Source organism: Gigantopelta aegis, chromosome 5 (genome assembly GCF_016097555.1).
Source record: "Gigantopelta aegis isolate Gae_Host chromosome 5, Gae_host_genome, whole genome shotgun sequence".
Classification (NCBI taxonomy): Eukaryota; Metazoa; Mollusca; class Gastropoda; order Neomphalida; family Peltospiridae; genus Gigantopelta; species Gigantopelta aegis.
In genome coordinates, this window is record NC_054703.1 from 37,033,988 (window position 1) to 37,059,782 (window position 25,795).

At 35.9% G+C, this 25,795-nt stretch overlaps 1 protein-coding gene across 1 annotated transcript; it reads left to right on the forward strand.

Annotated features, from left to right (window-relative positions):
* Positions 1–760: 760 nt before the first annotated feature.
* On the forward strand, positions 761–23,901 carry LOC121373136 (coadhesin-like). The gene is made up of 8 exons (XM_041499588.1): positions 761–770; positions 3,060–3,254; positions 11,330–11,524; positions 14,131–14,325; positions 14,603–14,794; positions 15,785–15,979; positions 21,095–21,185; positions 21,831–23,901. The coding sequence occupies exons 1-8, from the start codon at positions 761–763 to the stop codon at positions 22,084–22,086; spliced, it is 1,329 nt and encodes a 442-aa protein (XP_041355522.1). The 3' UTR covers positions 22,087–23,901.
* Positions 23,902–25,795: the final 1,894 nt, after the last annotated feature.

Here is a 25,795-nt window from a genome sequence, read left to right on the forward strand (position 1 = left end):
ACAATGGTTGCAGGATAAAATCCCTTATTTGTTTTCTCTCAGGGTATTTTTACAACACACACCAAGCAGCCATACGACTCGTAGATCAAATACTTTTTCACCTTGAGAAAACGTGAATGCAATATTGTTTCTGTCTGTGTGTGTGTGTGTGTGTGTGTGTGTGTGTGTGTGTGTGTGTGTGTGTGTGAGTGTGTCTGTGTGTGTGTCTGTGTGTGTGTGTGTGCGTGCGTGAGTGTGTGTGTGTGCGCGCACGCGCGCTCACTTGATGCGTGGTCGGTCTGGGATCGATCCTCGTCGGTGGGTCCATTGTGCAAAGACTGTGGAACAGGAAACAAACGTATCTCAACAGTCTCCTGTAATACAAACATCACATGTCCAGGTAATAAGATTATCTGATTTTGTTCGTGAAATACTATCTTCCAACTGTCTCTCTGTCTCTCTGTCTTTCTGAGTGTCTGTTTCTCCGTTTATCTATGTGTAGTACGATGTTGCCAACAATTTGAAGAAAACAAATGTCAATATCTATATGTCTATCTGTATATGTCTATTTTATTTCTGTGTTGCCAATAGTTTGAAAACACTTGTACTTAACATCATTTTGAGAAAATATAAAGTGTATCATTGTTTACTGGCGAGACTTCATCAATGATTGGTGACTGGCCTCGGTGGTGTCGTTGTTAAGTCATCGGACATATTGCTGGTAGATATTGGGTTCGCAGGTCGATACAGGCTCCCACCAAGAGCGAGTTTTAACACCAGAATGAGTAGATGTAAGACTACTACACCCTCTTCTCTCTCACTAACCACTAACCTACTGTCCTGAACAGCCCAGATGCTTGAACTTTGTTTAGATATAAGAATGAAAATAAGTAAAAGAAAGAAGAAATGATTGGTGACTAAAACAATACACAGTGGAGTAGCTTTTTAATGAAAATATCAGACCACACCTATATATCACGTGGCATTGATAAACATACATTGACGAAGGGGAGATGCTTTCATAGCAGCTAAATTACCCAGTTTTGTCTCATATGTATATGTAGTGTTTTGCAATATTTGAGTATGTTTTAAGACATTAAGATATTCCCAACGCTAATGTTAAAACCTTATTATTTTCTGGGGTAATAATTGGGTCTTTTTTCAGCAGTTAGTGTTTACCTTTGTATCAATCTGTCCACCCCTACAATTTATTAAAAAAATTAAACAACAAAAATATGAACTAGACAAGCAACAAAAAACCCAGAATAGAAATAAAACCCAAACAAACCAACAAAACCAACAAGTCATTCAAATACACCCAAATACGCAAGTTAACAACAATAATAATAATAATAATAACATAAAAATAATTCATAAACTATGTATCAACTAATACAGGAAATGTTTTAGATACGCCCAACCGTCCACCTACAAAAACAAAAACCATAGAAAACACAAAAACACGACATGAAAAAACAAAACAAAAAGAAAACATAACCCAAGCCAAACAAACGCAAAGACACAAACACACACACACACATACACACACACACACACATACACCCTCATGCAGATATTTGTAATATTTAATTAACCCAGTCTTTCGACACTATTACTAATAGTTATTATTATTAATAAACAACAGCATTTTTAAGTGTGCTATGGGTGCAAGATAAGATGTTTTTTAGGCTTATGGGTTCATAATTCAAAATCATTGCAGTCAACCTATTGTTCTTCTTCTGCCACTTACCAGGTAACTGTAAGTTCAAAAAAACTGTAGTCACTTATTTACTTGTCATATGTAATTTTCACACAATGTATTCTTTGACAACATCTCCATTGAAGCTGTGACCTGAATGTTGGTGTGCAATCCTATCACGTCGCGTGTAACGAGAACTCTTGAGTAGAAAGATTCCATATGTCTGGAATTATTCCCTGTTAGGCACTAAATGTAACAGCTATCCTATCACGTCGCGTGTAATGAGAACTCTCTAGTAGAAAGATTCCATATGTCTGGAATTATTCCCTGTTAGGCACTAAATGTAACAGCTATCCTATCACGTCGCGTGTAATGAGAACTCTCTAGTAGAAAGATTCCATATGTCTGGAATTATTCCCTGTTAGACACTAAATGTAACAGCTATCCTATCCCGTCGCGTGTAATGAGAACTCTCTAGTAGAAAGATTCCATATGTCTGGAATTATTCCCTGTTAGGCACTAAATGTAACAACTATCCTATCACGTCGCGTGTAATGAGAACTCTCTAGTAGAAAGATTCCATATGTCTGGAATTATTCCCTGTTAGACACTAAATGTAACAGCTATCCTATCCCGTCGCGTGTAATGGGAACTCTCTAGTAGAAAGATTCCATATGTCTGGAATTATTCCCTGTTAGACACTAAATGTAACAGCTATCCTATCACGTCGCGTGTAATGGGAACTCTCTAGTAGAAAGATTCCATATGTCTGGAATTATTCCCTGTTAGACACTAAATGTAACAGCTATCCTATCACGTCTCGTGTAATGGGAACTCTCTAGTAGAAAGATTCCATATGTCTGGAATTATTCCCTGTTAGACACTAAATGTAACAGCTATCCTATCACGTCACGTGTAATGAGAACTCTCTAGTAGAAAGATTCCATATGTCTGGAATTATTCCCTGTTAGACACTAAATGTAACAGCTAATATGAATGCTTTAGTAGGACAGATACGTGAAAACGATGTGTACATCTGGCAGAAAGTATTATTCGGTGTTTTAAGGTATCCTGAATCCAAATATAAATGCAAACAAGTGATACGAACAACTTCATTAATTCTGAATTACAATTGTTTGCAGAAAGTTAAACAAAATATAGAAAGTACATCAATTTTGAAATTCCTTTGGTATTCTCTCCTAAATTAATATTTTTAATGTTAACTTTGAACGTGACCTTTTGCATTCCATGCGAGCACTCTAGTAGTGAGCTACATTCCACCCAAGTTGAAATGTGGACACAACCACAAGACTGCATTGATATAAACGCTCGTCTAATTTCCAACAACCTTGTATCAGAGATATTTAATTTGATTTTATAGTTGTGAACGGAGGCTGGAGCAGTTGGGGCTATGATCAGCTAGGTGTCTGTAGTGTCACATGTGGTGTGGGAGCTCGGAGAAGATATCAGATACGAACGTGCACTAACCCAGCTCCAGAAAATGGCGGCAAAGACTGTGGAACAGGAAGCAAACGTAGCTCAACAGTGTCTTGTGACACAGAGGTCAAATGTCCAGGTAACGAGATTATTCATTCTGAAACAAAAAACCCACTGAATGGTTATTGGTTGGCTATATTTGATCAGTCGATTAGCTTTTAGTATTTTGCAATATTTGAGTACATGTTTTAAGACGTAATGATTTAGATATTCCCATAGCTAACGTTAAATCTTATTATTTTGTGGGTAATGAAGATTTGTTTGGCACTCAAATGTTTACCTTTGTATCAGTCTAAGAGATCTGGAGACGAAATAAAGATATTCCAAATGTCCACCCCTTAAACAATCCCAAAAATACTCACATATGGCATCAGTCATATGGTTAAGGACCACACATATACTGAGAGAGGAAACCTGCTGTCGCCACTTCATGGGCTATTCTTTTCGATTAGCAGCAAGATAGGATGGCTGGAATGAGAAATAGCCCAATGGGTCCACCGACGGGGATCGATCCTAGCATCAGAGAGAGAGAGAGACATCACACCAGCCATCAAGTTGACCTTTATAATGTTTAAATGAACCAGTCTTTGGACACTATTACTTATTGTTATTAATAATAATAGCATTTCTAAGTATGCTATGCGGCCAAATAGAAAAGAGTGCATGGAGGGGGGGGGGGGGGGGGGGGGGGGAGAGAGAGAGAGATACGACTCTTAGTAGGCGTATGGGTGGATAACTCAAAATGCTTATGGTTAACTTAATTTAGTTTTCTCTGCCATTTACAACGTCACTATAGGTTCTCAAAACGGTACTGATTTATTACTTATCATATTTAATTTTTACACTATTTAATCTTTTACAACATCTGCATTGCAGCTGAGTTCTTATGCAATCATAACATGTTTCTTGTACTGAGAATTCTGTAGTAGAAAGATTTCTTATGTCTCGAATTATTCCCTGTTGGGCACTAAATGTAACAGCTAATATGAATATCATAGTAGGGCGGAGAGGTCAAAAAGATATGCACATCTGACAGAAAGTGTGACATATGCTACATAAGTGTTTTCAGGTATCCAGAATTCACGTATGAATGGATGCAAGTGATAGGAACAAGGTTACTAGTTAAAAATTACAATTGTTTGAAGACACAAACATCAAATGTCCAGGTAACAAGATTCACAGATTATGTTCGTGAAATACTACCTACTTGACCCTCTGACTATCTGTCTGTTTTTGTGAGTGTCTATCTGTCTGTTTATATGTGGTACGATGTTGACAGTAATTTTAAAAGAATGAACAATGTATATATGTCTATCTATCTATTTGTCTATTTTTGAAAACACTGGTACTTGACAAAATATAAAATGTATCATTATTCACTGGCTAGATTTGATCAATGATTGAAACCTGCTACACTTCTCATGTATTTTCGTTACCAATTTCATAAAATGCTGAAACTGTGTCGCAGGAACAAAAAGGCATGTAGAAAACATATTCCTTGGAACCTATTGGGGAATGAAAGGAAGGGAACATTTCTTTTGGTGTTTACATGTCTATTTGGTTTAGAGTGTCAGTGGCAACATTCTGCTACATAAATAACAACAAAGGGTATTTTTACATAGGAACTTTCCCATACAGACACCACGCAGCTCTTCATAGTTTAGGACTGAAAAACATGGACCCTGTCAGCACTCAAAGCAGCAGAAATGTACTTGAATGACTCAATGACACAACTGTACTCGAAGGTTTATGTTCATTAAGAAAACATGCTGTGATTATGGCCAGATGAAGGGTAACTGCAGGATTTTGTGGTGGTGTTTTTGCCAGTACACAAACCCAGCATGTAATAGCATCATTTTGCGCATGGTGCTATTTGCAAAACTTCATTCCGTGGTTTTGCAAAATAGCATAGCTTGCAAAATGCATTCTAGCAAAGTAGAAAGGCCTCTCTATAGTGGAATGGCTTAGGGGAATGGTCAGGACTTGCTTAACCAAACCACCACATTTTGGCATAGTAGTACTTTAGGACCGAACACATTTGTAGACGGAACTACCCAATTTTAGAGGTCACAATGAAGGTCAAGTCAATTTCAAAATTTGACGATATCCAGAAAAGCTGTTTCAAAGCACTACATTAGGTGTATGTTTACCCTATACATGTACACAACACTCGTGAGGCGACTTTCCCAATTTGAATGCCAAGGTTAGGTTAAGGTCAAAGGTCAAACTAAAATAGTATTCAGAAAATGCCTAAAAAGAACGACATTTGCACAATTAAACTAGTAATCCATTTGCCAAACCTTCAATTGTTTTGTGGTGATTGCTGGGGGGGGGATCTTTCGGAGGTGTTAATTAAGGTCCCCTGGAGTGCAAACTGGACACCCTGTAACATTTTGACATATTCAACATGACGTCCAGGATGGCTGTCAAACACAGAATTGGCATTTTAGCAATATCACCTTTGACAAACTCGTAATGTCTATGAATACGATTTCTGCATATTTTTTTTCACACTTCTTTAAACTGTGTTTTTATTTAACTGTTAATTTTTTTATATTCATGGTTAACATCACATTATTTTTGCATTTACCATAGTAAAATACCCAATACCCGATGCATGTTTCATGCTGGTGTGTCATTAAACATCTAATGTAATCTAATTTAATCTAAAAATCGTATTCGAAAAAAAACACCATGAAATGCTCTTTTTATTATATGCATCTTTCCTAGTTTTTTGGACAATATCTTCCACTTTTTTTCGTTAATATATTTCGCTGATCCTGTTAAAATTTACTTCACCATGGAATTTTAAAAAGAAATACGAATAAAAAGTATCTTTAATTATTAAATTAATAATTACTTAATAGTACTGCTGTGCAATAATACCTGACACAACGATCCTCCTACAAAAACAAAACAAATCAAATGGAAAGTTTAAAAACTTACACTCAACTACATCATTATTTAGCTTCGTATTCAATCAGTTTTAGATATTTTATTGTAATTGCACTTATTATCAATTTTTATAGGTACATTGTATAAATTAAATTTATTTATTTTTCAAATATGACCAGATGCATTGGTAATCATTGAAGTTAAATTCGTAATAATTTACAAGGGACATAACTGATCCATGAATGTTCACAAAAATATAAATACGATTTCTATATTTCACTGTAACTAAAATACAGTGAAAATGTGACTTTTCACCGAATATCACATTTATGGTTTCTGTAGATCTATATATTTCATTCCTATGTATATAATAATAATGGATATTTCTACATTTTGTATACGAATGAAGTCGTATATGACATTTCTGTAATGTTTCTATCAGTCATATTCACCATTTTCATTGACAATTTGGGTATGATAGATGCATTGATTGGGCCACTACCATCAAAGTATTAAATTGCACCTCTATACTTAAGGTATGCATGCACAAAAACTGTCCGTGAATGTTTTGTGGTGTTTGATTATGTACCTTATATTATGCATTATTATGAGGATGTGGACCCATTACCCTTTGGTAATATTAACAATCTACCAGACAAGTGGCATAAGATCGTTTCCAAACGTTTAATCCACAATTTTGTTGAAGAATTTGAAATCAAGTATCAAGTCTAAAAGCTATTTATGGATAAATAAAAACATGCACATATGTTGATGGATACAGTCATTATATAGCCACTGTCTATATATTTTTAATAAAATATTTAAATGTGGACCTCCAAGTAGTATACCACAAATATTTAAGTTCACGATTATACCTGTTTTGATCTCAGACCAGTTTTTAAAATTTACTTACAACTGCTTTGATGACAGGTGAAGAATAAATGTTCTGATGACCCTGCTTCATTAGAACAGAAAGTACATAGATTATCAGATTGTATGCCACATTTATTCAGGTAAATAGTCGTGGTTACAATACGGTGTATAAGTTCGAATTTAAAAAAAATAATTAATATACGTTCAAAGCCTTGTGATAATATATAGTTTGGGAGCCAGAGCCAATAACATTGAATGAAAACAAAAGTGCCTGGAAAGATATTCTTTTGTATGATTTATTTTCTGAACTGGAAATATGTCTAGTTTACCGACATCAAATTTGGATGTTACAGATGAAATTGTCGCCTCATCCTCACGAGCATTTGAGTGAAATGTCAGTTCTAACAAATTAATCAGTGACAGGAGTTAATATAAATTGTGACCTAACACAAATAGGAATACAATTAATTTTGGTTCCAAAATGTTTTATACAAGTAGCTAAACAAAATATGAAGAAAAAAAAATTAATTTGGTATAAAAATGCCTCCTTTTTTGGATAAAAAAAAACGATTTTATGAGCAAAGCGAAGGAAAAGTGGTTGTTTTAAAATACAGAAATCTACAAGGCCGATTTGAACGAAATTTGTTTTATATTGCTTATACGATGCCCTGAAAAAGATACTAAAAATGTTTTGTATTTGTGTAAATCAGCATAGCTTTACATTTTAAAGGAACATGTTCATTGTTTCAAACATTGGAAATAACGTGTTTTAGCACAATGTGTCAGACACTAAGGAAAACAGGAACTATACAAACGATTCCATGTGCTTATAAATTATCTATTTGTACTTCAATATATACATAATTACTAACGTGATGCACTACATAATTACTAATGTGATGCACAACAATAACTATTTCTCCGGATTTAGCATCACAGATCGATCACAAATTTCGGTCCAAAATTGCATTTTTCCTTGCTTACAATGCCCATTCACTATGGAATATGGTATACTATATTAAGGAAATCCGTTTTGAAAAAATGTATCTTTGCTATTCATGCTTAGCAGTGATAGCACTAATTATATAGATTTAGTACCAAACTGTTTGGGGTATGTAGAACCCTTTTTTCACAATACTCCATGACTAATATACTCTGTCAAAAAAGAAACGCATGGGCGATAGGGAAAGAAAAAAAGTGTTTGATTTTACAAAATATCGAGGATTTTTTTACAATGTTTGTTAATGTTCCTGGAATGGGACAGCATGCCCAAATGCACCCTAAAACAAATTTAACGCACGTTGTGGCACGTTGTGCGACAATTGCAAGAAATCGGCGTGAAATGGTCAGATTTTGGCACGCGAATCTCCGGGAAAAGATTGGGCTAGTGATGAGTATTTAAACTTGCAATGCTAGCAATGATGGCTCATTTCCATTTCGAAGTAGACGAGTTACAAGATGCCAAGACTAAGCCTGCCGAATCGAAACATTGCAATAGGCCGCCTCTAGTTAGGTGAATCGCAGTCAGCAGTCGCACGCCACATGAACGTCCATCAGAGCACCATTTCACGTCTCTGGGACAGGTACCAGCAGTTTCAATCAGCTGAAGACCGGCCCAGAAGTGGAAGACCTCGCATAACAGCTGCACCACAAGATCGCTATATCCGGGTTCTGCACTTGCGTCACCGAACTGCCACAGCAACGAACACTGCTGGACGCATACCTGGTTTGAGAAGGGTGTCTGCACAAATCATTCGGAACTGACTTCGAGAAGCTGGTTTACGGGCTAGGAGACCGTATGTTGGCCCCGTCCTGCGACGTCAATATCGACATTTACGTGTTCGCTGGTGCACGAGTGTACAGGGGTGGAATTTTGGAAACTGGCGACGAGTATGGTTCAGCGACGAGTGACATTTCCTTCTACAGCGACGTGATGGACGACAACGTGTTTACAGACGCTGCAATGAACGTTTTGCCAACAACCGCGTCGCCCAAGTTGACAGATTCGGTGGAGGGAGTGTCATGACGTGGGAAGCCATCTCATACACTGGCAGAAGTGAAATTGTGTTGGTACAAGGCACCCTGACAGGTGTATGCTACCGGGATGAAATTCTTCGCCGTCACATGCTTCCCATTTTGGATCGACAGAGAGAACTCTTTCAGCAGGACAATGCCAGGCCGTGTAACAATGCATTTCCTACAGAATGAGAACATTAATATGTGCTGCCATGGCCATCAACATCTATGGGACGAACTGGGCAGACGTGTACGCCAGCGTGACCCAGAGCCGCAGACGCTTCCGCAACTGTCACATGCACTGCAGGAAGAATGGGCTAGGATTCCACGTGCCCGGACTCAGAGACTCGTTCAGTCTATGCCAAGGAGATGTCGCGCAGTGATTGCTGCTGCTGGTGGCCACACAAGGTACTAATTTCAGCGTCCTCGTGCGACGCTGTTTGGTGAAGAAAACCCTCCACTGCCGTCAGTCCATAGCAAGAACATTGTCACATACTCATATCATATTTGACTGTGATACGATCACAAATAACGAAATTATGCCACTTTGTATTAAAGAGATAATTCCATGAATATTACGCCTATGTGTTTCTTTTTTGACAGAGTATAGTTTCCGTGATTGTTGTTATGAGGTTTTAGGACAATTTGTGGCAAATGTTTACTAAAGAACATTGAATACGTGTAGTATAGATATTAATTTGCTGTCTTGGTTTGGTTTTTGGGTGGTTTTCTTAATCTACTGTCCTGAACAGCCCAGATAGCTGAGCTATGTGCCCAGGACAACGTGCTTGGACCTTATTTAGATAAAAGAACTAAAATAAGTAAAAGAAAGAAACAAATGATTGGTGACTAAACAAATATATAGTGGAGTAGATTTTTAATGAAAATATCATACCACACCTATATATCACGTGGCATTGATAAACTTACAATGACAAAGGGGAGATGCTATCATAGCAGCTAAATTACCCAGTGTTTTCTTATATGTATATGTAGTGTTTTGCAATATTTGAGTATATGTTTTAAGACGTAATGATTTGGATATTCCCAACGCTAATGTTGAAACCGTATTATTTTCTGGGGTAATATTTTTTTTCAGCAATTAGTGTTTACCTTTGTATCCATCTGTCCACCACTAAAATTGACAACAAACCAAATAGAATAAATAAACGACAAAAAATATGAACTAGACAAAAAAAACCACAAAAAAAAAACACCAAAACAAAACAGAATAAAAAAAAACACCAAACAAACCAACGAGTCATTCAAATACACCCATATACCCAAGTTAACAATAATTAAACAATAACAACAATAATAATAATAATAATAATAATAATAATAACGTAAAAATAAATCATTAAATATGTATAAAACGCCCTACCGTCGCCCTCTAAAAACAAAAACAAATACCATAGAAAACACAAAAGCACGACATACCAAAAACACACCCAAAAAAAATCGTAACCATAGCCAAAACAAACCCAAAACACGTACACACACATACAGAGAGAGAGAGAGAGAGAGAGAGAGAGAGAGAGAGAGAGAGAGAGAGAGAGAGAGACTCACCACATGAAACCACTCAATTAGGTTGATATTTGTAATATTTAAATAACCCAGTATTCGGCTACTAGTTATAATTAATAATAAACAACAGCATTTTTAAGTATTTTATGCGGTAACATAGAAATGGGTACATAGGTACAAGATAAAATAGCTTTAGACTTATGGGTTAATAATTCAAAACCATTGCAGTCAACCTATTGTTTTTTTCTGCCACTTGTCAGGTAACTGTAAGTTCAAAAAACGAAGAAGACACATAGTCACTTATTTACTTGTCAGATGTCATTTTCACACCATGTATTCTTTGACAACATCTGCATTGAGGCTGTGACCTGAATGTTGGTGTGCAATCCCATCAAGTTACGTGCAATGAGAACTCTCTAGTAGAAAGATTCCATGTGTCTGGAATTATTCTCTGTTAGGCACTAAACGTAACAGCTAATATGAACGCCTTAGTAGGACGGATAGGTGAAAACGATGTGTACATCTGGCAGAAAGTATTATTATGTGTTTTAAGGTATGCTGAATCCAAATATAAATGCAAGCAAGTGATACAAACAACTTTACTAATTCTGAATTACAATTTTTTGCAGAAAGTTAAACAAAATTCCTGTGGTATTCTCTCCTAAATTAATAGTTTTAATGTTCACTTTGAACGTGACCTTTTGCATTCCATGCGAACACTCTAGTGGTGAGCTACATCCCACCCAAGTTGAAATGTGGACACAACCACAAGACTGCATTGATATAAACACTCGTCTAATTTCCAACAACCTTGTGTCAGATGTATTTCATTTGATTTTATAGTTGTCAACGGAGGCTGGAGCAGTTGGGGCTATGATCAGCTAGGTGTCTGTAGTGCCACGTGTGGTGTGGGGTCTCGGAGAAGATATCAGATACGAACATGCACTAACCCAGCTCCAAAAAATGGAGGCAAAGATTGTGGGACAGGAAACAATCGAAGCTCAAAACAGTCTTGTGACACAAACATCAAATGTCCAGGTAACGAGATTCACAGATTATGTTCGAGAAATACTATCTATAAGACCCTCTGACTACCTGTCTGTCTTTGTGAGTGTCTATCTGTAGGTCTATATGTGGCACGATGTTGCCAATAATAATTTGAAAAGAATAACAATGTATATATGTTTATCTATATATTTGTCTATTTTTGTGTTGCCAATAGTTTCAGCACACTTGTACTTAACATCATTTTGACAAAATATATGATGTATCATTACTTGTATTGACTGGCTAGATTTGATCAATGATTGATCCCATGCGTTATTTTTATCAATATCATAAAATGCTGAGACTGTGTCGCAGCCAAAAAAGGCATGTAGAAAACATAATTCTTGGAAACTATTGAGAAATGAAAGGAAGGGAACATTTGTTTTGGTATTTACATGCATATTTGGTCTAGTGTGCGAGTAGAAGCCTACTGCTACATGAATAACACAAAGGATATTTTCACATGGGAACTTTCCCACAGGGAAGCCAGGACACCACGCATACACTCGTAGAATAACGCTGGTTAGGACTGAAAAACATGGACCCTATCAGCACTCAAAGCAGCAGCAATAGAGTGGGCAGAAATGTACTTGAATGACTCTCAATGACACAACTGTACTCAAAGTTTATGTTAATTAAGAAAACATGCTTGACTATGGCCAGGGGAAAGGTATCTGTGCCCCTGCCTGTGCTTTGATGCGTGATTTTGTGGTGATGTCTTTGCCAGTAAAAACAAAACAGCATGTAATAGCATCATTGTGCTCATATTGCTGTTTGTTACACTTCATTCCGAGGTTTTGCAAAATAGCATAGCTTACAAAATGCATACTAGCAAAGCAGAAAGGCCTCTCTACAGACGAATGGAGTGGTTTAGGGGAATAGTCAGGACTTGCTTGACCAAAGCACCAAATTTTGGCATAGTTATACTTTAGGACCGAACACAATTGTAGACGGAACTACCCAATTTTAAGGTCACAATGAATGTCAGGTCAATGTCAAAGCTTCACGATATCCAGAAAAGCTGTTTCAAAGCACACTATTAGGCGTATGTTTACTCTGTACATGTACAAAACATTCATGAGGCGACTTCCCCAATTTACACGTCAAAGTTAGGTTAAGGTTAAAGGTCAAACTAAAATGTTATTCAGGAAATGCAGAAGAAGCACCAAAATGTGCACAATGAAACTAGTAATTCAATTGTTTTGTGGGGATTGAGTGGGGGGGGGGGGTGTCTTTGGGAAGTGATAATTAAGGACTGGGCAGCCTTTAGCATTTTAAAATATTCAACATGACGTTCGAGATGGCTGTCAAAACACAGAACTGGCAATATATCACTTAGTTTATCACCTATGACAAACTATTAATGTCTATGAATGGCTTTTAGGGTGTCAAAGAAAAACAATTTCACTCTCAGATAATCAAGGCATTGCAACATCATTTAAATCCAAGATGGTCAATATCAATCAGAACAAGGAAATTGCAATTTATTACAGTTTACATTAACAAGGGCAAGGTTTTTATGTTAGTTATAACGTTTCAGATGGCGAGGAAATAATGTTTGGTAACTATAATATTGCATCTTCATTTTAATCTAAGATGGTTAGGAAAGTAAGCACTAATACAGACTTGGCCATGTCTCACCTTCAAAATAAACCACAATACCAACAACAAAAGTACTTTAAATACAAGATTTGAGGTTGCCAGGAATTCAATTCCCACATTCAACTTTCTAATCAGGCAAATGTTTTCTTTAACTGAATCGAAGACGGCTACCAAAATGGCTGATTGGTTTTTAATCTGTTTTGATTGAATATTACATCAAATTAATGAATTAATTATGGCCACATTTAGCTTACTAAAAGAAAAAGGGCTTCTAATTGGGATATGCATTATTCATAATATATAAAGGCTATTACATTGAGGGGGGGGGGGGGGGGGTCGAATACGATTTCTGCATTTTTTGCACAGTTCTTTAAACTGTGTTTTTATTTAACTGTTGAATTGTTATATTCATGGTTATCATCGCATTATTTTTGCATTTACCATAGTAAAATATACCCGATGCATGTTTCATGCTGGTGTGTCGTTAAACATCTAATCTAATCTAATCTATCAGTCATACTCACCATTTCATTGACAATTCGGGTGCGATAGATGCATTGATTGAGTCACTGCCATCAAAGTATTAAATTGTAATCTATGCTAAAGGTATGCATGCACAAAAACTGAAAGTTTTGTGGTATATTATGCATTATTATGAGGATGTGGACACACATTGGTGATATTAACAATCTACTAGACAATTGGCATAAGATCATTCCCAAACGTTTATGCCACAATTTATTGAAGAATTTCAAATTAAGTATCAGAAGGAAGGAACAAGGAAAAGTTTTATTTAACGACACACTCAATACAGGTCCGAGTCCACTGCGGCCGACAAATTCTGCGATCCGTCGCACATCATGCAAGCACTCTACTATTGAGCTACATCCAACCCATATTAAAATGTGTGTTCACAACCACAAGACTGCAATGATATACCAACTCGTCTAATTCCCAACAACCTTGTGTCAGAAGTATTTCATTTCTTGTTATAGTTGTCAACGGAGGCTGGAGCAGTTGGGGCTACGATCAGCTAGGTGTCTGTAGTGTCACGTGTGGTGTGGGATCTCAAAGAAGATATCAGATACGAACGTGCACTAACCCAGCTCCAAAAAATGGCGGCAAAGACTGTGGAACAGAAAACAAACGTATCTCAACAGTGTCCTGTATTACAAACATCAAATGTCCAGGTAACGAGATTATCCGATTTTGTTCGTGGAATACTATCTTCCAAAGGTCTCTCTGTCTTTCTGAGTGTCTGGTTTGTCCGTTTATCTATGTGTAGTACGATGTTCCCAATAATTTAGAAACAAATTTCAATGTGTATATGTTTATCTGTATGTCTATTTTATTTCTGTGTTGCCAATAGTTTGAAAACACTTGTACTTAACATCATTTGTAAATGATATGCAAACTCGTCTAATTCCCAACAACCTTGTGTAAGAGGTATGTCATTTGTACTTATAGTTGTCAACGGAGCCTGGAGCAGGTGGAGTTATGATCAACTAGGTGTCTGTAGTGTCACGTGTGGTGTGGGATCTCAGAGAAAATATCAGATACGAACTTGCACTAACCCTGCACCACAAAATGGCGGCAAGGACTGTGGAACAGGAAACAAACGAATTTTAACAGTGTCTTGTAAACGGAACAAATGTCCAAGTACCAAGATTAACATCTTTTTTTTCGTGAAATGCTATCTACATGATCTTCTGAGTATCTGTCTATCAGTCTTTCTGAGTGTCTGTCTGTGTATCTGTCTATATCTATCTACCTATTTATCTATCTATCTACCTATTTCTGGTACGAGAATATTTACAACTATCAATGTACCATTTTTCTATTAAAAATATATATATTTTAATAACATATTTAAATGTGGACCTCCAAGTAGTATACCACAAATATTTAAGTTCACGATTATACCTGTTTTGATCTCAGACCAGTTTTTAACATTTACTTACAACTGCTTTGATAATAGGTGAAGAATACATGTTTTGGTGACTCTGCTTCGTTAGAACAGAAAGTACTTAGATTGCGCGTGCTGTAACCTCACTGTGGTGCAGGGGTGTAACATTCTCCTTGAGAATGGCCAATACAGCACAAATTGAGTAAAGGTCCGTATCTATCTGTGATATTTGTATTTTTGCACAGTTCTTTACCTGTGTTTTAATTTAACTGTTGCATTTTTATATTGATGTTGATCATCATATTGTGTTTACATTTACCATAGTTTGACACCCAATAGCCGATGTATTTTTTGTTCGAATATTGGTTTTTTAATATATGTTCAAAGTGTGATATATATATATATATATATATATATATATATATATATATATATATATATATATATATATCTATATATATATTTATTTATTTATTGATGCAGAATAAAATTGAGAAGTGATACATTTATAAATTGATTTTAATTTTCCATTCCGTTATGTCTAATTAATGCAAAGTTAGTAATTACATCTTTCCAAAACCTATTTGAAGTACATTTTGTGAAATGGAGCAAAACCGACAAGACTGGAAAGGTAGGCATATACAAGCTCAACTGATTCTTAACAACATTGTGTGATAGTTACAACACTGTGTGATAGTTACAACACTGTGTGATAGTTCCATGTATCTCATTTCTTGTTTCAGATGGTCATTCAAGTTGGTCTAGCTGGAATCTAGATCGACTGGGTGTCTGCAGTGTCACGTGCGGTGTGGGATCTCGGACACGATATCAGATACGAACGTGCACTAATCCAGCTTCGCAAAATGGAGGCAAAGACTGTGGAACAGAAAACAAACGTAGCTCAACAGAGTCTTGTGATACCCAGGTCAAATGTCCAGGTAGTGAAATTAACAGTTTATGTTCGTGAAATATTATCTTAATGTCTGTATGTCTGTCAGTATGTCTGTTTGTCTAGCACAATGTTGCCAATAATCTGAGAACAACATTTCAATTTCTATCTTTTTACGTCTATATCTTCATTTGTGTGTTGACAATAATTTGAAAAGACTGGTATTTTAATATCATTTTGAAAAAGTGGCTACATTTGCTCAATGACTGGTGACTTAAAAGTTTCTTTTGTTTAACGACACTACTATAGCACATTGATTTATTAATCATCGGCTATTGGATGTCAAAGATTTGGTAATTTTGAGAGGAATCGCGCTACATTTATCCATTGGTAGCAAATGCTCTTTTATATGCACCATCCCACAGACAGGTTAGCACATGCCACAGCCTTTGATATACAAGTCGTGGTGAACTGGCTGGAACGATATATACCACAATGGGCCCACCGATGGAGATCGATCACAATTCGACTGCGCATCAAGCAAACGCTTTACTACTGAATTATGTTCCGTCCCTGACTGGTAACTTGAACATCACAGTGGTATAGCTTTTATTGAAAGAATTGAATCACACCTACATATCCTTTGGCATTGATAAACTTGCATCCACAAAGGGTAAATGCTGGGATAGCAACTAAATTACCTAGTTTTGGTTTCATGTCGTTATAGGTTCATTGTTTAAATTAAATGTATTTATTTTTCAAATATGACCAGATGCATTGGTAATCATCAAACTTAAATTCGTAATAATTAACAAAGGAGATAACTGATAGATGAATGTTCACAAAAATATAAATACGATTTCTATGTTTTCACTGTAACTAAAATACAGTGAACATATGACTTTTTTTTTATCGAATACCACTTTATGGTTTCTGTAGATCTATATTTTTCATTCCTATGTATATAATAATAATGGATTATTTCTACGTTTTGTATACGAATGAAGTTGTGTATGACATTTCTGTGATGTTTCTATCAGTCATATTCACCATTTTCATGGACAACTTGGGTACGATATATGCAATGACTGGGCCACTACCATCAAAGTATTAAATTGCAACACTATACTTTAGGTATGCATGCACAAAAACTGTCAGTGAATGGTTTGTGGTGTTTGATGATGTACCTTATATTATGAGGATGTGGACCCTTTGGTGATATTGTCTACTAGACAAGTGGCATAAGATTGTTCCCAAACATTTAATCCATAATTTTGTGAAGAATTTCAAATCAAGTATCAAGTCTAAAAGCTATGTATGGATAAATAGAAACATGCACATATGTTGATGGATACAGTCATTATACAGCCACTGTCCCTTGCACAAATTATTTAATATACTAGCGTCTGTGTGTGTGTGTGTGTGTGTGTGTGTGTGTGTGTGTGTGTGTGTGATCTCTGTGTGCGTGTTTGTGTCTGTGTGTGTGTGTGTGATATGTGTGTGTATGTGTGATATCTGTGTGTGTGATCTATGTGTGTGTGGTCTGTGTGTGTGTGATCTGTGTGTGTGTGTATGTGTGTGATCTGTGTGTGTGTGATATGTGTGTGTGTGAGATCTCTCCCTGTGTGTGTGTGTGTGTGTGTGTGTGTGTGTGTGTGTGTGTGATCTATGTGTGTGTGTGATATGTGTGTGTGCGTGTGTGTGTGATCTCTGTGTGTGTGTGTGTGTGTGTGTGTGTGTGTATATGTGTGATCTGTGTGTGTATTCTTAAATATTCTCCTACACTCTTTGTCTGGGAAGTGCACACAGTAGAATTGATATTTATTTGATAGATACCCAAAGGTCGTGGTATCTGCGATCCTGTCTATGGGATGGTGCACGTAAAATATCCCTTGCTGCTAATGGGAAAATATACCGGGTTTCCTCTCTAAGACTATATGCGAAAATTACCAAATGTTTGACATTTAGTGACCGATGATTAATAAATCAGTGTGAGCTAGTGGTGGTGTTAAACAAAAACAATGAGGGAGCGGGGTTTAGCTGAGTCTGTGTGCTCGCCTAAGGTATTTGTGTCTCAGGATCGAATCACCTCGGTGGATCCATTTAGCTGATTGCGTTTTTCCTACTTCCAACCAGTGCACCACAACTAGTCAAATGCCATAGTGTGTGCTTCCTGTCTGTTGGAAGTTGGAAAGTGTATACTAATGGAAAAATGTTGCGGGTTTCCTCTGATGACTACGAGTCAGAATTACCAAATGTTTGACATCCAATAGCAGATGATTTATAATTCAGTGTGCTCCAGTGGAGTCGTTAAAGAAAACTAACTTTAAGAAACCTTTTGATAGATACAGAGAAAATTTCTACAAATTACCTAGTAGGACTAACCAGACAAACCTCATCCATCCAATGTGACGTGTGTTTGAAACTATGTGTACACGAGGATAACCTTCCCTTGTTTGAAGAAGACACTGCCTTGTCTTAAAAACGTCTCTGCTGACTGCAACACCCATTTCATCGACCATAGGTCATTGCGTTTTTACACAGTGATTTCTACGAATCTGTTGACAGGAATATGATTATCGAGTCCAGTTCTCTTTGGCAGGATTTTTATTTTGGGATCGAGGTCAGGCGAAGGTACAATTGGTGTACAATAGGATGTTTAACTATAGTTTTCACATTCAGACCTTTGTGGGGATACTTGAATGATGAAGATGAATTAACAGTCACTTTTCAATTCGGAGATAATCGTCTTCTTACCTAGATGTACAAATGTGCCAGCTGACTAGATATAATATATTCATGAAGTTGTTGCAGGTTGGTTACTTTTGTATCAAGCGAACCAGAGGAAACCGTAGCTGTAGCAAGTTACTTGTATGTGATATTCTACAGAATCACGATTTAATATTATTAAACATAAACATAAAACTTTATAGAACGGTGCATCTGTTAATTCTGAGGTCATTTCTATGTTAATTGTATGTACATTTGACTAATTAAACATTAGGGAAATATAATACATCAATCTCTTCATATAGAAGACATTATTAAAATAAATTGTATTTCAAACATATACAAACATATATACATGTACATATACACAGATTCTCATGGCAAATTGTATGTACATTTGACTAATTAAATATTAGGGAAATATAATACATCAATCTCTTCATATAGAAGACATTATTAAAATAAATTGTATTTCAAACATATACAAACATATATACATGTACATATACACAGATTCTCATGGCAAATTGTATGTACATTTGACTAATTAAACATTAGGGAAATATAATACATCAATCTCTTCATATAGAAGACATTATTAAAAAAAATTGTATTTCAAACATATACAAACATATATACATGTACATATACACAGATTCTCATGGCAAATTGTATGTACATTTGACTAATTAAACATTAGGGAAATATAATACATCAATCTCTTCATATAGAAGACATTATTAAAAAAAATTGTATTTCAAACATATAACAACATATATACATGTACATATACACAGATTCTCATGGCAAATGACAGCCTGCAACATTAACCTCTCGACAATCGGGTCTGCCACAAAATAAAAATTGAATTGTGCGTTAAATCTTGTGGCTAACAACAAAACACGGTGAATATTACATCCTAATTGTCTCGGAGAAAGGAAATTATTGGAGATAAATTCAGTTTGGGCTATAAATGTTATGACGGTTAGAAACACACTGCATATAGAGACACCAGGCTGGGGAATTCAGGGGTTAGGATGATTCCCCCTCTCACGCGATACCGCCCCAATTCACAAAACATGCCTCACGTGTCTACACACTGTGCTATGTCACCACAATAAAGTGCTGTTCGACTTTGTTTAGCATAGGTCGTCGAATTTTGTCCTGTAGACATTAAGCACGTTGGAAACTACAGCTCTTTTGTGTCTAACGTAGTTATTTCACGAGTTGCTCAGTTGACAGACAGAGGGTAAACCCACTACCGCCACATAGACAAAGCCCACCGATAAAGCAGCAAGGGATATCTTATTAGCCCTTAGACAGGACGGGACACAAGTCGTTGGTCACGTGTCTGGGAGGGGAAAATCCGAGTCCACCAATGGTGACAAATTCTGCGATTCGTCGCATCTCATGCGAGCACTCTACTATTGAGCTACATCCCACCCACATTGAAATGCGGACACCAGCAAGACATTGAAGGGTTTACCTCAGTATCTCAGTGAAATATGAAAATGGGATAAACAAAAATCCAAATACTCACACCCTAAAAAGCTTAAAATCCCCACAAATTAACAACAAAGAAACAAATACCACAATCCCCCCCCCCCCAACAAAATCAAACCAACAAAACCAACAAGTACTTTAAATACACACACACACACACACACACACACACACACACACACACACACACACACAAACACACACATCACACGCCCACAGGCAATTAGCCCCTATCTGATGTGATCAATCGGGGGAAATTCTTCCATAGTTCCCACCCGTGACACGTTGGAGAAAGACGTGTTTTGCCTTGCATTTCTCCATTGAGTCTAGTGGTGTACTTACTCTAGTTCGGAGCTGGTATTCGAATCAAAAATCACCCATTGCCTCTAGTAGGACAGGAACCTAGTACCTACCAGCCTTCGGTCCGATGACTTTACCACCACAAAGGCCGATAGTATCTGGCATAGTTCGTGTGGTGGTCATATCGGTCATGATCCATGTACCTTCGGTCCGATGACTTTACCACCACAAAGGCCGATAGTATCTGGCATATTTGGTGTGGTGGTCATATGGGTCATGATCCATGTACCTTCGGTCCGATGACTTTACCACCACAAAGGCCGATAGTATCTGGCATAGTTCGTGTGGTGGTCATATCGGTCATGATCCATGTACCTTGTATATTTGTCTATCACCTCCACAACATGACTCGTAGACAGAACCAGTGCTGGTGTCCACACACCAATGTGGGTGGTCCTAAATATAACATCGTGGTTACGCAAATGGTGATGAGATGTTTATCTCATAAATACTATAAAAACATGCTTCACAAAATGCAGCCGCAACAAACTAATGACAATATTTAATCTACTACTGATATTGTAATTACTAATAGTCATCTCATCTGAAATATTTCGATATTCCTCTTCAGAATCAGTGTTTGGCCCAGGTCTCATTGCAGCCGTGTCTGTGTCTGGAGTGTTCCTCATATTCCTTGCTGTGGCTGCTGTCGTCTTCTTCAGGTGAGTAGATATTTTAAATCTTCTTTTCTAAAGATTTTGTTTTAAGAATAGCCAGGAATTATAGTTGTAGAATGGCATAAGAATCTTGTTTAGAACAAAGTTAAATACCTCTTGGGGGCTATGCCAATTCGAATTAAAAACTCTTGAAAACTATGCCAACTTGAATTAGTAACTCTTGGAGACTATGAGAATTTGAATTAATAACTCTTGGAGGCTATGATAATTTATGCTGTCTTGGGAACGTAAGTATGTGGACTATCTGTCCAGGATAGTGGTTTAATGGTTAGGTTTTAGAAAATATAGAAGTGTTTGTAGTAACCTTACACTTATCAATGTGTACAGAAGAGAGAGAGAGAGAGAGAGAGAGAGAGAGAGAGAGAGAGAGAGAGAGAGAGAGGAGAGAGAGAGAGAGAGAGAGAGAGAGAGAGAGAGAGAGAGAGAGAGAGAGACAGAGACAGAGAGACAGAGAGAGACAGAGACAGAGACAGCGAGACAAAGAGAGACCGAGACAGACAGAGATAAAGACAGAGAGACACGATTCCAAATGCCAAATAGTGTGCTACCTTTGCTGGATTGAGTGTCACCAGTCTAATCTCATGGACATGCTTTCTAGATAGTTTACAGGAGAAAACATATATTTTTCAGATTGAGAAGAAGAATTGGGAAGAAGAAATCAAACATCAAGGAACGACCCGTGTCAGAGTTACCATATGTGAATGACGTCACAAAGCCAGAGTCCAACGCTGAGAATCTTTACGAGACTACTTCTTCACAGTCGCCTGAAAACCTCTACGAGGGTCTGTCGGAGACCCGGGAAGACCCGAATGATGCTCCCAGTGATGGCACATACACAAACGCTAACCTCCCAACAGACGACAATGTGTATGATGAGATGAACTAATTGTCAACGCATGGGGACTGTAGGAATTTAAATTATTTAATTCTGGAAAAGTATGCCAATTTGAATTAATAACTCTTGAAAGTATGAGAATTTGAATTAGAAACTCTTGAAAAGTATGACAATTTGAACTATTAAATCTTGAAAGGTATGACAATTTGAACTATTAAATCTTGAAAAGTATGACAATTTGAACTATTAAATCTTGAAAAGTATGCCAGTTTGAATTAGTAACTCTTGAATGCTATGCCAATTTGAATTAGTAACTCTCGGAGGCTATGACAATTTGAATTAGTAACTCTTGGAGGCTATGATAATTTGATTTAATAACTCTCTCGGAGGCTATGATAATTTGAATTAGTAACTCTTTGAGGCTATGAGAATTTGAATTAGTAACTCTTGGAGGCTATGAGAATTTGAATTAGTAACTTTTGTTAACTATAAACATTTGAATGAGTAACTCTTGCAGACTATGAAAATTTGAATTAATAACTCTTGCACACTATGAGAATTTGAATTAATAACTCTCGGAGGCTAAGAGAATTTTAATTAATAACTCTCGGAGACTATGAAAATTTTAATTAATAACTCTCGGAGACTATGATAATTTGAATTAATAACTCTTGGAGGATATGAGAATTTGAATTAATAACTCTCGGAGGCTATGAGAATTTGAATTAGTAACTCTTGGAGGCTATGCGAATTTGAATTTGAATTAGTAACTCTTGGAGGCTATGAGAATTTGAATTAGTAACTTTTGTTAACTATAAAAATTTGAATGAGTAACTCTTGCAGACTATGAAAATTTGAATTAATAACTCTTGCACACTATGAGAATTTGGATTAATAACTCTTGGAGGCTATGAGAATTTGAATTAATAACTCTTGGAGGCTATGAGAATTTGAATTAATAACTCTTGGAGACTATGAGAATTTGAATTAGTAACTCTTGGAGGCTATGAGAATTTGAATTAGTAACTTCTGTTAACTATAAAAATTTGAATTAATAACTCTTGGAGACTATGAACATTTGAATTAGTAAATCATGAAAACTATGGGAATTTGAATTAGTAACTCTTGGAGGCTATGAGAATTTAAATTAGTAACTTTTGTTAACTATAAAAAAAAAATTAATAACTCTTGGAGGCTATGAGAATTTGAATTAATAACTCTTGGAGGCTATGAGAATTTGAATTAGTAACTCTTGGAGGCTATGAGAATTTGAATTAGTAACTCTTGGAGGCTATGAGAATTTGAATTAGTAACTTCTGTTAACTATAAAAATTTGAATTAATAACTCTTGGAGACTATGAACATTTGAATTAGTAAATCATGAAAACTATGGGAATTTGAATTAGTAACTCTTAAAAACTGAGATTTTTTAATTTTAGTAACTCTTGAAAACTATGTTATTGTTTTCATCAGGTATCGTACTTATTAATTTGTTTCTTAACACTGTTTGCTAATAAGCATAATAAGTCGCGAAACAGAAATAATTATTTCTGGAATTTTACTGGAGTAAAATTATTGCGACTCATTCCTTAATCTGTGATATAAAGAAGTTTATTAGTCAATTTTGAAAGCAAGTGATTCCTTCCCAATTTTCCTCTCCTGGATTTATCAAAAGCCATTTTGTATTATACATATTATTTGGGAAGGTTTTTGTCTCAAACACTAGAAATAAACTGTAGAAGCAAGTATATTTTTGTATGGTACTCCTGTGCGATATAGTTTACTAAAGAACTTGCTAGTCACTGCTCGATGTTCATAGCCTTTAATTGCCACATTGATTATCAGTAAGCTCTAAAGAAATAAACGAATCGCACATCAAATGGGGGGGGTGCGTGGGGGGATGGGGGGTGGAGAGATGATATACTAATATTCCAAATACTTAAATATTAAACAAATAGTCAAGAGAATATACACGATAGCAACTAAAAGATCTTGTTCATGAATGTTGGCTTTAAAAAGAACTCAGATGGGTACACCTTTAACGTATAACAATAAAACCGTTTTAACAAAAATGGGCAACTGTTAATTAATTACTGTTGCGTCATGTATCTTTTAAGTTTCTTCTTCTATCAGTTATAACTCTCTGTCTCACCAATGACTATTATAATAAACGTAAACAAGGGTTTTCAAGCTTGTATCATTTTCGCAGAAGCTAGCCATATGCTGGTGAAAAGTTTCATTATTAACTATTTTGATAGAATGAACATTTGTGTTAGTAATTCTTACAAACTGAAACTATTTGAATTAGTAAATATTTGAGACTACCAAAATTAGTGACTCCAGGAGACTAAGGTAATTTTCTGTATTTAATTTGTATACACATTTGTTTCATTAATATACCTTCTGTTCATTATCTTTACAGAGACAAAACTAGGACAGTTCGAAAAATAAGAGATAATTTTATTAAAATGATTGCCCTCGATTTCTTACAAGTTATTGCAAATAGCAAGTAGTAATACAATAACAAGTAGTAGTAGTAGTAAAGATTTTTTATACATATAGACATATACATATTTTAGGGGTTTTTGTTTTACTTCTTATAAATACAATATTTTTAAAATGTTTTTGATAGTCTTTTAATAGTTTTAGAGTCTCTCATAACTCCATAGGAGTGGCTTGTGTACTTGTATTGCTGTATTATTGTTGTTGTTGTTGTTGAACTTTTCTTTTTATTTTAATCTGTACACAAGGTGAGACGTAAATAACGAATTATCTTATGTTCATTATGTTTACAGAGACAAAACTAGGGTAGTTTGAAAAATAAGAGACACCGTGATCAAAATGATTGTCGTCAATTTCTTACAAGTTATCGCAAATAGCAAGCAGTAATACAATAATAAGTAGTCGTAGTAGTAGTAGTAGTAAAGACTTTTATACAGACTTTTATATAGACATATACATATTTTAGGGATTTAGTCTTAATTCTTATAAATACAATATTTTTTTAAATGTTATTGATAGTCTTTTAATAGTTTAAAGTCTCTCTAACTCCACAGGAGTGGCTTGTGTCCTTTTACTGCTGTATTATTCTATCATTACTGTTTTTATTTTAATCTGTACACAACGTGAGACGTAAATAAAGAATTTGTCTATCTGTCTGTCTGTCTACATTCGGAAATAATTCTCTGATTGAATCACCAACGATCCACAAACGTCTCAATTGTTTTCAATCGATTACTTTCAAAGCAACGAGCTCCACGTGACATTGTGAGAAATTATGGACCAATCGAAATCAGCCTTCGATAGACTCGAATTTTTACCGAAAAACATAACCCATCAGATATTTCGCTCCCACTTTTACTAATTCGTCCCACGTGTTAGTTGTTTGTAGTTGTCTGTAGAAAATATTATGCGATAAATCGTGGGTCGAAAATTAAAAGGTTCTATGTACACAAATCCTCATTTTGAGAAACCGCCACTTGAAGTTCGGAGCTGCCATATCGCAGTCATAGAGAGGTCTCTACAATAGTTTTAATATAACATCTGTGTCATAAAATACCATATTCTAGGACTGTTTACTATGTAGATAATTTTATTTTCTATGAAATAGGATGGATAACTTATTTTAATATAACATGTGTCTTAAAATACCATATTCTAGGAATGTAGATAATTGTATATTCTATTTACTCTATTGTGTAGATGTTTAATGTAGATATATTCTATCAACAAGGATGGATAACTCATTTTAATATAACAT

Coding starts and splice junctions, on each gene's coding strand:
- LOC121373136 (XM_041499588.1), top strand. Junction 11,525..14,130: donor CACAAACATCAAATGTCCAG/GTAACGAGATTC, acceptor TTCTTGTTATAG/TTGTCAACGGAGGCTGGAGC. Junction 14,326..14,602: donor TACAAACATCAAATGTCCAG/GTAACGAGATTA, acceptor TTGTACTTATAG/TTGTCAACGGAGCCTGGAGC.